The 16,109-nt window shown below is 35.9% G+C and overlaps 1 protein-coding gene and 1 long non-coding RNA gene across 5 annotated transcripts; one reads left to right on the plus strand and one right to left on the minus strand.

Annotated features, from left to right (window-relative positions):
• Positions 1–239: 239 nt before the first annotated feature.
• LOC143468887 (galactose-3-O-sulfotransferase 2-like) lies at positions 240–9,913 on the plus strand. Of its 4 annotated transcripts, none has more exons than XM_076966356.1 (9): positions 240–427; positions 4,359–4,482; positions 4,765–4,865; positions 4,948–5,065; positions 5,304–5,433; positions 5,781–5,886; positions 5,999–6,150; positions 6,552–6,744; positions 8,707–9,913. In XM_076966356.1, exons 1-9 carry the CDS (start codon positions 410–412, stop codon positions 9,109–9,111), a joined length of 1,347 nt encoding a protein of 448 aa, XP_076822471.1. In that variant the 5' UTR covers positions 240–409; the 3' UTR covers positions 9,112–9,913. The 4 variants fall into 4 exon arrangements, with proteins under 4 accessions (XP_076822471.1, XP_076822472.1, XP_076822469.1 ...); XM_076966357.1 differs by lacking the exon at positions 240–427 and adding an exon at positions 1,610–1,746; XM_076966354.1 differs by lacking the exon at positions 240–427 and adding an exon at positions 3,173–3,426.
• On the minus strand, positions 887–1,466 carry LOC143468889 (uncharacterized). Its single transcript, XR_013119035.1, has 2 exons — positions 1,334–1,466; positions 887–1,212 (listed from the first exon to the last, which is right to left on the minus strand). It is a non-coding gene; the product is annotated as an uncharacterized LOC143468889 (long non-coding RNA).
• Positions 9,914–16,109: the final 6,196 nt, after the last annotated feature.

A 16,109-nucleotide genomic window follows, 5' to 3' on the forward strand; every position in this document is an offset into this window, starting at 1 on the left:
ACCTTTACAACAGGTATAACTCACCCTTATTGTAGATATGTACAGTAACTAAATATGTAATCAAGTTACAAGCAATTTACATTACATTTTCAAAAGGTAACTGAATAAGTATATCACCAGGGCGCCAATTTTAACCGTAAATACTACCTGAAGAAAAATTGCAACAATAGGGTACCGGTAACCATTTTCATGTTTGTATGGTTAACTATTTAGCATTGATGTAAATTGTCTGGAAGCCTTGTCTGAATATGAACATATATATCTGCAAGGTTTGTAGAGACATACACTGGCATAGGAGCATATATACTGAATGCGGTACGCTCATTTTACCTAAGCGATATAAAAGTTTTTTAATCTGTTTATTTACCAATTAACGAAAAAGAACACGGAGAAACAATTTGGAGAAGAAATGCTTGCAAAATATTGGGTAAGTTGTTTAATTTTTATTTACAACGTTTAATTAAACGAAGCAAATGCCTTAATTAAAAGTTAGGCTAAATAATATAGTGGATTGGCTGTTAAATTTATTGGTCGGAAATGTTTTGTGAATAACAGATTAACAAAATTCAGCTACAAAAATAAGCTACTAGTTGTTTTTGCATCAAAATCTGCAGTCAAACTAACTTTTATTTTATAAAGATTCTATTTAGCAAAACTTCAAAACTTCCGTCAACAATGCAAACTAATTACTTGTTTGTTGATTGCTGTCGATACAAACATTTGTATCAATTTATACCAATCTCGTACCTGTAAACTAATTTCTTCAAGGATTAGCTGGTGAAGATATATTTAATCCGGTTAAATGTCATCGGCCGACAATGTGGGCGTTTCAATTTGCTTGGACGATAAATTAGCGCTACCTGTCGGTATTCAACTACACTTCTACAACAATCTACCAAATTTATTTGTGTTATACAGGCGAAAGAGGTGCTCATTGCATTGGTTGCAATTTTATCAAAAATAGTTTCAGAAAATAACAAAACGAAAATCATTGTAAGACAATTAGCGAAAGCAGTTGATCGAGGCACACACAAATTTTCATTCCCCCATTTTTTTGACATTGCTTCCTATACATTGTAAAAAACTGCACTTACGTAGAATTCAGTGTTAACGAAACAAAGGACATGTTCTTCAAGCTATATCGAGCTCACAAAAATATTCGATTGAACTTGACAATGTTTCAATATGTGCATCGCAGTCATATAACATCAACTGCAAAAAATGTGTATTTGAATAATTGATAAAAAATCTGTTGAAAAAGTTTTATCAATAATAATTAGGCACTATGTACTATCGCTGTTAAGAAATTAATATTTCAAAGGTGGTAACTTACCACTATACAATGACTCATGGAACTGGTGTTGTATAAAGTAAATTAAAAGTTTTTATAAATTATAGTAAAACTTATTTCCATTGATGTATAAGGTCAAAACTATAACCAAAATGTACATAAAAGTTCTCATTTCCATTTTACTTTACGAATCTTGTAATCGTCGTATTAACTAAATAGTAATATCTCCATGTTGATGATACCAAAGCGTAATTAAAGTATCGCGATTCATATGATGTGCTTATATTAAATACGTGAGTGAACTTCGACAAATGCTGCCTTGGGCCAAAGACGCTGCGGTCTTCTTTGTAACAACTATGCTAGGCATTGTCGAAGCAGGGTTTTCTTTTGTTTGCCCAGGTATTACCTATAGTGCTGTGAACTACGTGAAACGCGTTTTATAACAGATTTATCAGGTATGATATACTGAATGTGCCTTTCTCATTATAATTAAAAAATGGTTAAACGTTTAAAATTTATAACAGAAAAACAACTACATTACAACTTGTAACCGTAATTTGAATGCATTTAGATATTGTATTGTATCGACATTTCCTTTGGGAAAACTCAGTTTTAGCGCGTATTAAGTTTCCGATTAGAAAACGTTCTAGTAAGTGAAAGCAGAAGCAGTTGTTTTTGCTAATATATTTTGTATAAAGCATAAGTAGTCTTGAGGTCGATCAGAACATTTATTTCTTTAAATATAGGTCATTTAGACTCCATTTGTTGTTATTTCTTCTGATGAAGTTACAATAATAAATCATCTGCGTTTGGTTAACTTATTTTCGCCTTATTGAATGTGCTTGCTTGACAAATGTTTGTTAGTATAAGGCTGTTCCTATTGGTATGTCAGACTATCGGACTATATTGCCATTTCTTGTTTTTATTTGAAAGTACTGTATTTTTCTGAAACAAGCTTTATCTTATTTTGCTGAAGCTGAGACTAATCTCGATTATGACGTTACGGTAGATTTGCCGAATTATGTAAATCGTTAGAAACGGTGAAAGGAACGACTCATTAGACGTTGGTGGTACCGCGCGGTCAGATTTTTAAACGAAAAACGATTTGAAACTGAAAGACAACGGGTTTCTAAACACTTCTACAACCAAATCGTAAATACCAGCATTTAGCAAATACGTCAACAACCCTTTCACACCAAAAGGTGAGGTCATCATTGTCAACTTTTGTTTTGACGATGTTCAATTCAGGTACATCTTTTTAGCAATAGTTAAAGCCAATTAGAATTAAAGAGTAAGCCTAATATGCCAGTCAAGTTACTTAAAAAGGAGTTTGAAGTTAACCTTTTCCACTTGGCACCGTATGTTTTCAGACGCCTACTTTTACAACCAGGCTATGTAAATTCTCGATACATGACCTAGCTAAACGTATTCAAAATCATTTAAGAATCAACAGCGGTATCGATTCCACCGGGTTATACACTAGAACCAGTTCATCCACTAAATCAAGTATGACTTAACACTGCGCCTTCAGAGAAATCACTGAGATGGCTTTCTCTGCTTCGGTAAAATTGAATTGTTTAATCTACCTAACAGGGAGTTAAGTTTGAAATCGCTTTTTAAGGTATGCTATTCAAAGGCACGATCCAACAAGTTAAAACCCTGTAAATATTCACATATTTTACTATAACTAACTAATTGCATTGTTTCACTAGTTACCACAGTTCACCAAAACTTGTTTTTACTGTCTATTGTCCAGTCATGGTCGTGTTTGTACTTCAATAACGCGCAATCGCTAGCAGGTAAGTTTAGAGAAAAACCGAGATAACATTTACGCTCAAAAAAGAAACACTCCAAAACAACGCGTTCCAGGTCACGGTCTTAATCCATAATTAAAAGCGTGAAAGCAACTACTGACAATAAAGACAAGACTAAGTAGTGAGTACCTGCTGAGTGGGATTAAAAGTCGACAAATGGAAAATAAAATTGACAGAAACCCGAAAGTACGAATTAACTTAGGCAATAGGAATACCGTTTTTATGCCAACGGAATGTGGTCCGGTTTGCAAACGTTTATTCAGCTCACGAAAACAAGAACTTAAAACATATTTTCCAAACAAGATTGTATACAATTATAAGGTAAGATTACACACCTAAAGTCTAATATCAGTTTGATATAGAGTTTATGTAACCTTAAATGTATCAGATTTCTTGCTCGTATTGCCTGCTTGTGATTGTGGCAAATTAATTACTGACTTTGTAAAGAGAAATAACATTTATAGAGACGAAGTTTTTTCTCATTTTGTATAAACCTGGCAACTTTATGTGAAAATAATAGTCAGCCAAGTGGTAGAATTAAGGTTTGTAGGCGATAAATGTCTCCGAAAAATGTCTTGTAGGCCTGAGGCTAAATTCTCATCGATTTAAACTAACATTATACAGTTGCATCAAGAGTGCACAAACATTATAAGATTGCACTGAATAAAAACAACCTGCTTTATGATATAAATTCAGAAGCTCTGAGAATTGTAGATGTGAACAAAAATTAAGCATTTTGTATTGTGCTTATTGGTCAGTGCTTACTATATCGGTTAATAACAGTTCTTTGCTAAAACTATCCTAACTTCAGCCTTTGTACTCATAACGTAACCACATGTCCAACTTTCAATGCGTAGAGCCAATATAGTATAATTATGCAGCGTGGACGTAGAAGAGTTTTGGTATTTCTCGGCGCTCGTATGTATGTTTACTGTCAATTATACGAGGCTAATTACCGCCCACTACGTGTACTTCTTTCGAACAAGATGCCATTTCATTTGAAACTCTAACGACAGGAATTGGATGCAAGGTGACCAGTATCGCATTCTGTACGCTGTACCTAAACAAATCACGACGAAAACAAGCATTTTATTTTCTTATCTCGCCTATGAGCGGGAACCTGATGACTTTGTAAGGTTTACGGAGTTTTAGAATTTGAATTTTTTTTGAGACAGTTTTTCTGCAGTGCCAGTACACAATAATTTAGAGCAGTCCTTGTGATGACAGTTAATGAAACTAATTTGCTTATTTAGGCGAACGCAAACAGCAAAGGTTCATCAATGCTGAGGTCACGAAGAGGAGTCCCACCTTTCTTCAAGCTCACATTGGTCGTTCTATGCGCCTTTATTCTTTGGTCTTTTAACCATCCTCGTTCGCGTAAGTGTAATGTAACTGAACCATTCAGTACGTACTGTAACCACTGCCATACTACGGAGCTGAAAGCATTTTACGTCATCTTTGTTCCTACAACCAGCAAGTGAATAACCGTTAAACTAGTGAACAAAGCAGATGTGTACAGATGCTGCGAGTATATATTTTGTACTCGTTATTGTAATACCATATGCTAAATTTGGTTACTACACAATTTTCATAAGTATGCAATATTGCTATGTTTACTATTTAAAAAGCATCATTGTGAGCTTTTTTGTGGTTTTTTAGAGCTAAACATTAACCGTTCAGTAAGAGATTTTGAAAATTTGAATCTACGCTCAAAAACAGCAAAGAAAGCATCATCATCATCATCATCCAAACCGTATAAGGTTCTCGCACTAGGCTTACAAAGTCAGTTTATGTCAATAATTCATTATATTTGAAAACATTATCTTATATGCTTGCGTTCAGATTTCTGATTTTCACAAAGTCACGGCAAAATGCACAAAAACATCAACGAATGTAGTTTTCCTGAAAACCCATAAAACGGGAAGTTCCACCATGTCCAACATCATGCTTCGTTTTGCAGGTAAGTGTTTATAACTGTAACAACTCTATTGTTATAGCATTTTACTTAATTTTTTTCAGTTATAGGGTTAATGTTAACTTGTTAAAGCACAAAGCCTGGAATTAATCTGTTGTGATCTATACTCTTCTGTCCGATCTATACCTGTATATTTGTGTATTAATTTTGTCCAATATGTGTATGGCTATGTTATAGATGTTTAAGCTTGATTATAATACGTTGGTTTACCGTAAATCTGCAGATAACCATAACTTGACGGTCGCATTACCGTTGAAGGACCACTGGGAATTGGGTGGATATCCTGCGTACATCGACAAAAGGCTTATTGACCCCCCGCTACCAAAATATAATATTATCGGGCATCACTTCAGGTATAACGTACATTTTTACCGTTTACCTAAATTAGAATTTTGCAGTCCACATCATGGACTAAAATAAACATTCTCCACAAGCATTCTCACACAGATACACAACTTATTCGTATGTATTAGTGAATTAGTGTGCATGCAGAATTGCTTTAATTAGAAACATTAATTTATCGTGTCTTTTGTAACTATATAATGGCAAGCTTAACAGCATTTTATTTGTCACAACATAAAAGTAGTTATCGATTGTACTTTAAAAAGGAAAGTTGATTTATTTGCATTAGAGGCCAACAGCAAGATATTTATAAAAAAATGCTAAAGCCATTCGAAAGATTTTGCCTAATTGTTTCTAGGTTCAATATTGAAAACTTGAGAGGAATAATGCCGGATAACACACGTTACATCACCATCATTCGCGCGCCAATGGACAATGTCGAATCCGTCTTTGGATTTTTCCAGGTTTGAAATAAACTTCAATAATCATCACTTTTTGACTGATCTGTCAAAATAGGCACCGCAGGTTTCACTCAGCATAATATGCTTAATCGGTTTGATGTATATGTTTAATCAGGATCAAAGCCCATTCGATGATTGGCTTTCTGAAATCGATGCTAATACAACTGCATTACGATTACATACGTTCTATGACAATCCGACTAAATTTTATTCCAAGAATACTGATTGGTTCTTCAGGGCCAAGAACCACATGTTTTTCGATATTGGGTATGTTTTAAGCCTAGGAAAGAAACTTAGATTATTGTTCGACGTAAATCGCGAAACTGAAAAGAAAAATTTTACCTTTTAGATAAATAGCCTATGATCAAAGTTGTGACATTTCTCAGAATCATATGTTTTAGGTTTACTTTTACATAAGCAAACTTAGAGTGCTATGGCCCCAACATGCTCTCAAAATTAAAGATTTGTTCCTAAAATGACCAAGTGTACTGTTTTTTGTTGTTCTTTTTTTATTTGTACAAGTAGGCTATAGTTAAAAAACAGCCTAATTAAGACACCTTTCCATTAAGGCCTTTATATTACATTTAATATGTTCTGTCTAATTTCAATAAACTCTTGATTGACGCATTTTGATGGTTGATTAATCAGGCCGCGTTTTTTGTCATTAGAAACGACGTCTCAAATGATGATGACGCTTATATTGATGCAAAGATCCAGGAAATGGCAAACACTTTTACTCTAGTCCTGTTAACTGATTTCTTCGATGAGAGCTTAATCATGATGAAACATCTTCTTTGCTGGGATTGGGACGACATCATTTACATTAAATTTAAGATGAGGATAGAGGAGGCAAAAACTGAGGTTAGAAGGCTCTAGTTGAACTATACACCTAATACAGTATAAAGTAAACATTGGTCTTTAATAAGTTCTTTGTTTATTCATATATCCATACATAGACTATACAGAGTCGTCCAAAAATAGTTTCATTTTAAAACCTTTATCATGTCCAGGTAAGGTATAAATTAAACCACTTTTCTATTTATAAAGTTAATCACAACGTTTAGTTGTTTACCTGTAGTAAGTTATTAGTGAGTCTTAGAATGAAGTATTCTGTGGTGGAAAGTGTCATGATCGAAAAAAATAAATCAGCAAAGCAAACTCGATGACAATATTGAAAAGAATTTACAGGCAGAAGTACTTTCAGTAGATCCTCCGAAAGGTGTGTTGTTAACAAACTTAAGGAAACAAGGATTGTTCAAAATATAAAAAATAAAGATCTTATTGAGCTTCACACTCTGCCAAGACTGAACATGTTATTGAAAAAATTTAATGGTAGTCACCTAGAAAATATTTTTAACAAAAGGCAGGAGGAGCAGTCTCCAGGAGTTATGTTATGTCTGTACATATTTTACCAGAAGCTTAACTCTACAATTGGCGAATTGCACAAAGTTAAACTTGTAAAAACAAAACTCAGGGAACTTGGTTTGTTAGACTTTTTTTAGAGACGATGCAAAGGTTCACCTTAGTGCCTTTTTGTTTATGTTAAACTACCAAAAGAATTTCCTTTAGGCGCAGACCAAGCCTCCTGAACATTAGTATCAATCATTAAGTGTGGAAAAGTGACTGTTTGTTGTGGTTTAGGCCTTGAGCAGATCATTATCATCACCGTACTGTTTAGTGAATATAAATAGACGTCAAGTAATTGCCAGCAACGAGCGATACCTTGTATTGAGAAGAAAACTCATTTCGGCCTTGAGAAGAAAGCGTGGAGTAGACACGAATACCGTGTAGTGTATGAGCAAGATTGAACAACACTGCTTTACTTTAATGTATATCTTAAAGTACCCATTAGGTTCCTCTCAAGAAAAGCTCATTTCCAGTCCTATACAGACCATTTTGGCTTCAAGTCGTTAGACGCTCAGACATTGCACTTCTGGACTACTTTTGGTAAGGGTATCCCAGAAATGCAGAGTCTACGTTAACAATCTCCGAGGAGTAGACAGTATGAAAAATAAAAACCAAAAGGAGATTAGGTGTACTTCTTTTGAATAAGTTAAACACAACGTTGTTTCCAAATCTCATTGTAGGCTACGAATATAGCCACAGTGCCATAACAGGAAAGGGGTATGGATCGAGCACATTAACTTATACAGATTTGTGTCCGTTTGCGATGGTTGCGATATGATGATACGAAATGAGGTATATTTGACTCCACGTGATGTTGAAGGCTGCGTGAACATCTCGGTATTGCACGTCTGCACACACTATCGGCAGAACAGTCAATAGATGAAAAACTGATAAAAACTTTATTGGCTGAAATAAAAATAGTAAACTTAATCGAACTGATAATATTAATCGTCCAGTAATGAAACGCCACTTGGTTAAAACCGCAAATACTTATGAAGGAAGGTAATCAACGAAAGAATTTAAATTACACAAAAAAACGAAAATTTAAAATAGAATTATCCAATGTGGTGACCCGGCCGCCACATACTATTGAGCTGTACTTGAAACTTTGTAATGTACCAACTGATAAAGAACGAATTAGCCCACACAAATACCTTACATGCCGGTAGATCAGGCCTATAAAAAACTTTAAACTATTTACTCTCAGAAATGATGGTTTATGATAAATGAAAGCACTTTTTAAACCCCCCGTACGTACAGGTTATTCATATATAGTGTACATATAATCTATATCTTTGTGGGAAATTTAAAACTTTGATCTTGCTACACGTAAAGCCCTTTATATCTTATGCTCAAATGCCTAATTATTACCTTGACGCTTGCGAGTTCACGAAGATAATTTTTGTTAATGATTAGGTGGATCCGGAGTTGGGCCGCAAGATTGTCAAGTGGAACAAGGCGGACACCAAACTTTACGACTATTTCAACAAAACTTTCTGGAAACTGGTAGAAGATTATGGAAATAATAGAATGGAAAGTGATCTTGAAACATTTAGGGCAAAGCAAAAGGAAGCTGAAAACCTTTGTATTGAATCTTATCAGCCATTCAAAAGAAAGCCGTGGATGGTGGGCGCAAAGCTTAGACCAAAGCCATCCGACTATTGCCGGCATTTAGCTTGGTCTGAGACCGTTTACGGTGAACGGTTAAGGGACAAGATGTATGAAAGTATTCCTGGTTTAAAAACTCCAACTGAAGAACAAGATAAAAAAAGAAACGAATTGTTTGAAAAAGTTGCCACTGGGGCTTTGCGAAGTGACTAATATCACGTCAGAAATGGTTATACTCGTTAAATTGCCTGGATACGATTAGTATAGCAGCAGCGCTGGAATATAATTACGCAGTATTGCCCGCTGCATTAAATCACTTAACCTGAAAATCAAGTTTATCCGAACAGATAACAGATTTTTTTAAATTTAAATCGACCATATTATTTCTGTAATTTGCTTTAGGAATATTATTATTCATTTCTATTTTGCCGAGAAAACCAAAAATTTTTAGCATTTTTGTTGCCTATGGATCTTTTGTATATTCTGAAATTCACGTGTTGAATAAGGCATCAATAACATTTACGTACGTTTTGTAATTACGCCAACTAAAACATCAGTCATTTACACAAGTAATTAACAAGCAATCTACGGACAGCTTTGCTTGAAAAGGGTTTTCAAATTTGTTTTTGTATAATTCTAGGAACGTTCCATGTAAATATCTGTTTCTTGTAGCCGTCTGTATGATATGTGCCAATGTTTATTACTTTACATTATCATTAAGCTGTGTTTTATGAAGGTTCATCTCATTTCAAACAATTTTTATCCAAAATGTAAACAAAATTAACATTTCAAGACTATTTGTGCCCTTTCTTGCCGTAAAGTTACAATATATACATGATGTTTTTATTTGGGTTAGGCATGATTGGCATAACTCAAAAGTAAGTTAAAGTTTTGGCATTTCCAATTAGATGTTTTATTCACGATGATGATAATACATATGTTTATAAAATGCACCAAGTATATGCTATCGCTATGCATCTAATTACACTTATGCGAATACAGGTTACTTATACAACATTGCATTTCGCATATAATTGAAAGTAGTCATTGAGAACATTCTCTCTTTAATTCTCTCTCTTTTCGAAACCCACTTCTTCCTATCAGGAAGGTCGTGGAGGCAGCAGCTTTAGGAGCTCCTGGAACAGTTAGCCATATTTCGCCACGCCTGCCAGTTCGGCTACAGAAACACCTACAGTCGTGACCAGGCCAAGTCGGTGATGTAATAATTTTCTCACCAAGTTCTTGGTCGACCAGTTGGTCTTATTGCCGGTTGGTGTGGCAAGCATAACTTGGTTTGCAAGTCTTTCCTGAGGCATTCTGGTGACATGACCAAACCATCGTAGTTGGGACCTCTCAATTTGAAGAAGTAGTGGTTCAACATTTAGAGATTTACGGATTTCGGCGTTACGCATTTGATCTGGTAACATTACACTCTTCTTAAAAATCCGATATCTAAGGTCTGTCCCCGTGAGTGCACCTTTTCGGTCATTATCCATGATTCATGACCATAGGTGAAAACTGGAAGGACAAATTGAGAGTTTTGAGATCTTAGAAAGCTCTCGTTTCAAGACAGCTCATCGTTGAAGCTCACGCATGACTGCGCTTGCTTTACCAATTCGGGTGTTTAATTCAGTGTTCTGCCTTCCATCACTCGTGAATTGCAATCTCAGATACTTGAACTTATCCACCTGTTTTAGTGTTTCTCCGCACAATTGCAATGAGCATTGATCAGGATTTCTTGAGAGGCAGAGTACCTCAGTTTTCTTTACGCTAATATTCCCGGAGTCATTGCAAATAGTTGCAAAACGATCAAGTGCAAGTTGGAGATCAGGTTTGGAAGAAGCCAGAATAACTAGGTCATCTGCAAACAGCAAATAACTAATCTTACTGCTTCCAACCATGACACACTCTTCGCCAAGCCTTTGCCTGTCTATCCAGTTCATGTGAACTATGAAAAAAAGAGGTGACAATATACACTCCTGGCGGATTCCAAGCTTTTGACTTAATACAGTTCAAACGAACACAAGCTTTAGGGCAATTGTACATTGAGTTAATGCTAGTTAAGCTACCATCAATACCGTTCTCTTGCAGTACTCTCCGGAGCTTATCTCGAGGAACTCGATCAAATCTTTTTAGGAACTCGATCGTATCATACACTCAGGTGAGCAGGCGTAGACATCTTTGCGCATTGCCCATGACTTTTTAAAAATTTGCTTAAGAGCTCAAAATTGATCCGTTGTGCTCCAATCTGGACGGAAACCACACTGTGTGTCCTCAAGTTGTGACTCAACGTTCTTTCACGGCATCGCTTCTTAAGACCTCTGGCACACACCTTTCATCACACCCAGCCGTCGTTTTAGCTTTCAAGGATCATACAGCTTGGGTAACTTCGGCCTCAGTAAGATCACTTTCTTGTCCGAAACATATCGTTTGTGTTTCAGCCACAGGGTTTAATGGATCTTTAAAGTATTCTTTCCATCTGCCAAGGATATCATACTCTTTGATTAGGAGGCCACCTTGTTGGTTTTTAACAGTCTTTGCAGCAGGTGACCTTTTTCCTTGCAGTCTCGGGATGGCTTGCCAGAATACTTTATTAGTCGTTCTATAGCCTAACTCCAACCCTTGTCCAAATTCCTTTCAGGCCTGTTTTCGGACTGTTTTACTGCCTTTGCTGCAGCTTTTCGTGGCTCAGTGTATCGAGCTTGCAAAGCATGCGAGACCTGTCATGGAGCCAGGTTTTATGGGCCGCCATCTTTGCTCGAAAAGCTTCTTTAAAACAGGGTTTGTGGCTCTACTTTTAGATTCAACATGCACAATCAACCTCCTAAAGGAATCCATTCATCCACACAATCTGCCAGCCGGGGACTTGTGAGTATCCCCACACCCGCTTAGACAGAAACTGTTGGATTGACTCCAGAGTAGAAGAGTATCCATCAGTCTGCCAGCTGAACCGTTCCGGAGCCACGGCGCTTTGTTGAAGAAATCCCTACGATATCTAAGCCATACCGTTTGGCTTTACTTCTTTCCTGTCAGAGAAAGGACATTCCAGTTTCCAACTGCTAGCCTTTGACAGATTCGTCAGCAAATACGAGATTCTACAAATACGTGTAGAATCTCCAAGGGTACAAGTGCTCAGCGCCGTCCCCAGTTGCCTATCCAAACACATAGCGAACGCATCGTAGGGTTCCGTTTCTGGGCGGCTTGTGGATGGAAGAATGTCGCTTTTAAACTTTCCGAACGAGCCCCTCTGCCAAAAACTCGAACGCGTCCCCTTTTAACCAGCGCGAAGAACGATGCGGCATGACTGACATTCTTGTACGTATTCATGTGTTTTTGTTTTCGCTTTAGCTTTGGACCACTTATAGCTTGACCTTTTATTTTCGACCTGACCTGGTATGGTATTCCTTGGGAAACAAAGTTTCCTCCAGTATAGCTCGGACGTTTATCGAGGCACTCAAGCTCCTCTGTCACGACAAGTAGTAGTCCATTTGATGGAGACATAGAGAACATTTCGCTGTTGAATTTTTCCGCTTAAAAATACAGCCAGGTATGCATACTCTACAACTGGATTGCTATATTACTATCTGAGCACTGTTTTCCTTATCATCTCCAAGACACGACCCTCGCCCAGCTTAGACTATTTCTTGCTGCGTTATGCTGAAATGGTATTTTTACATTTACAGTAGGCCGCTGTTTAGCAAGTGTGGATTAATAGTTACGACGACCAAAATTATTTTTGGGAAAACCTATACTTGATTCGTGGAGTTGATTGAGCTTACCTTTATAGTTGTGCTCGAGAAGAGTTTAGCAAACAACTTCACATAATAAACACTTAAGCAATCAAGATAAAATTTTAGAAAGTGGTAGATCGAGGTAATATTTTAGAAATACAAATTACATTTATACAAAGGTACACTGTTTCCAGTATACCTTGCCAATAATTCGAAATACACGTTTAAAAAAGTTTGATGTGGTGTGTTACTATATTACAGTAAAGCAAAGTAGCTATAAATGAAAATATTAAAATTGCTAACCAAACGTATGCACACCTTGCAACAAATATAAAAGTTACATAATTTTTTGTAGACTTATGTGTTAAGCGAAATGATCAAGGCAACGTCAAGAACAAATTGACTTGAATCTACCGCGCTATTGTTTGTATTACAGCACGCACCATGAACATCTCCTGCTGCTTGCTGCATTTATTGGTTTGAACACGTAATAAAGTCAGTCAAATTGGAGCAGCTTAGAAACGAAATTTAATTCTTCGCCAGTGCGGGAAGTAATGGACCTAGTTGGGCATTTTATTGTCGCAAGCGCATTACATTTAACACAATGGTCATTACGTCGCGGAATTTGGTAAATGCATTCAAATACAAAAAAAGGAAATAAAAATGGACTTCGTTCTGGCCCACTGCAAAGCATATTTGAGTGTTGCCCCCTCGCAAACATATATAAAGGCTAATTGGGTATTGCAAACCAGAGTAACATGAAGTTAGTTTTAAACGAGAATGTGTTTTAATTTAAACTGGAATGCCAAGCAAATATTGAAAGTTAATTAAAGTTATGGCTACATTTTAATAAGCAGAAAAAGATTCAGACCAATGGAAGAATAGAAAGGCAGTCATTTTTTTATTTGCCCACAGACAGAAAGAAGAAATATTTTGTAAAAATAATTGGTCATTGGGCCTAATTATATGTATGTATTTTGGAAATTTTCTGGATACTTAATCTAATGAGTTGGTGTGAAATCTGTTTCTGCATAAAAAATAGGTTCTACAAAAAACTAAAGGTTCTTTTCAATGGTTGCTCTTTTCTAATACTGAGTACATGGAACGAGCGATAGATACATTAACCTTCTGTTATTACTCGCTTGAAGACGCTAAAGATCGAAATTTGTAACGAATTGAAGCGTTCTTTTGCACTGTAGTTTCAGGTGACTGGGCAGGTTTTTGGGGCACCCAAAATATCTAAATAAGGCGCTTGTTGTTAAACAGGTCAAATGTTTCGTCTTTGGCATAAATACACAACATTAAGCCAGCAAAAACTTTTTGATTACACATTTATAGTTCATTAATATTCATTAGATCTGGAGCTTAAAACATATCAAAGGTAGAATTCAGCCATCACGAACGCGTAAAGATAAGCGCTGTATCACACACTGATACGCATCCACGCACGGATTAATGATTAAATTGTTAGGTTTGCCCCGACACAATGACTCACAGGAGATAAAATTTAGAATGCGTTTTACGTTTTAAACTTATAATACTATAACATCTTCGTTGATACCCATATTCTGAAGTTATTCTCCAAATCATAAGTCTACAAGAAAACACTTACTATAGTTGTTAAATCTGGTGATAAAAATTGTGTTTAGGGGCTTAAAAGTTTCTTTGATCTTTAGGGCTGAGTTAGAATCATCTGATGAATTTTCTTCAGTAGTTTATAGTACAGTGATTTAATGTTCAACGTGGTGTGAAGCAAAGCAGTCGTGTAATTCGTTTACCTTGTAGCATATAGTGAGGCCAATGTCCACTATGTGTAAACCCTTTTATGTTTAAGTATTTATTCGGATTTTGCGGGAGCTCGCCAATGATCACACGAGTCGGCAACCACAAAGGCAGGCGGAAAACCGACGTAAAATAGTCCGCAATTTTCGGTAAATTATGTTTTCAACAGGTTCTCCTTAAACACGCCGGGAATTAGCTATCTTGTTTAAAAAACCTTAACTAAATGGTTTGGGACACTTTCATCACAAATAAAAAGAATAAATGAAAGAGGAGAGCAGTTCAGGACTTGAACCTTATACATCCGCTCCAAACATCCTTTGTCACAAATGTAATAAAACATCTTATGTTCTGTGACTTGCAAAAGGTCTCGTTAAGTTATTGCATAAACAACGCCTTTTTGGCAGGGAAATAGCGGGGGAAATGGACAAATATCTTATGGTTTATAAAAAGTAGTTTTCAAAACCATAACGATTCAGTTTAAATAGAGTACAAGTACAAATCTTTCATTTATTGTTCGTAGACTAAGACATTTACATATATAAACGTTCTATGCAAAACCAAAAATGAACGTAACCCTTGCCACAAATTACTATGTGTGTTTACGGGCAAACCACAACATCCTTTCTGACGACGCATCCTTTCTAGATTTTCAAGGTTTCACAGGAAATAAAATATTTTATAATTGTTCAAATCATTTAGAACGATTATTCTACATATCATGGCTAAATATATGTGATGATTTAATTCGCTTTGTATTCACTAAAATTTGCTCAATAAGAATAGATCTAGAAATACATTTCGGGAGTTAGATTTATGTAGATAGGTCTACTGAGAAAATGTTTATGCAATTTCGTCGCAATAAAAATCAACGTGGGCGATGATTTGTTTGGCGTCTCCAATTCCTAAAATCGGAGACCGTAAAAAATAACACCAGAGTCGAATTCCAAAACTAGTTTATGCCCCAAATCATTTGTAAATATTATGCTGCAATTTTATCACCGCCTTTCAAGACAATTACAATCTGATTCCAAAAGTACTGTGCCAGTTTATAGGAAAGACGACTTTTGCGAATTTTCTTATAAACATTGTACAATTTTTATAAAGCACTTTCATTTTATAAGAAAACAAGCAACGTATTAGCAACGCAAAGATATATCTCATCTAGTAGTGTTATTTTCTCATTTAAAAGAATTTTTGCAGACATGATGGAGAATTTCAATACAGATGATTAAGAGTAAGACGAGTAGCAGAGTTTAAAGTCAGAAGAAGTGGCATGAGGAACGTCAAGTGTTTGGTATTTGGTGAAGGTAAAGTGGAAGAAGCCAAGTGTAATGTTGGCAAAACATTGCAAGTCCAACAATGGCACCGCATGGTCGAAGTAGAATAAAATGCTGTACATGGATACCACCATTTAAAATGGTGGACAAACGCCATCTAATAAATAAATAAGAAAATAGCAGTATAGAAACAACAGTCGTATTTTTCATATAATTTAACAGGACAAAATATTTAAATTACTACCTAATCACCTTATATAAACCCATATAAATCCAGATGATATAATCAGGCATATTACTTGACGCTTTGCATGGTCATCTTTTCGTGACATCAGAGACCCACACCCGTAGTTAATTAATTGTATTTAACAACATTAGTTAAATCATGTTAAGCAAGACGTTGGTGAAAGGTCTCTTTGTT

Source organism: Clavelina lepadiformis, chromosome 8, assembly GCF_947623445.1.
Source record: "Clavelina lepadiformis chromosome 8, kaClaLepa1.1, whole genome shotgun sequence".
Classification (NCBI taxonomy): domain Eukaryota; kingdom Metazoa; phylum Chordata; class Ascidiacea; order Aplousobranchia; family Clavelinidae; genus Clavelina; species Clavelina lepadiformis.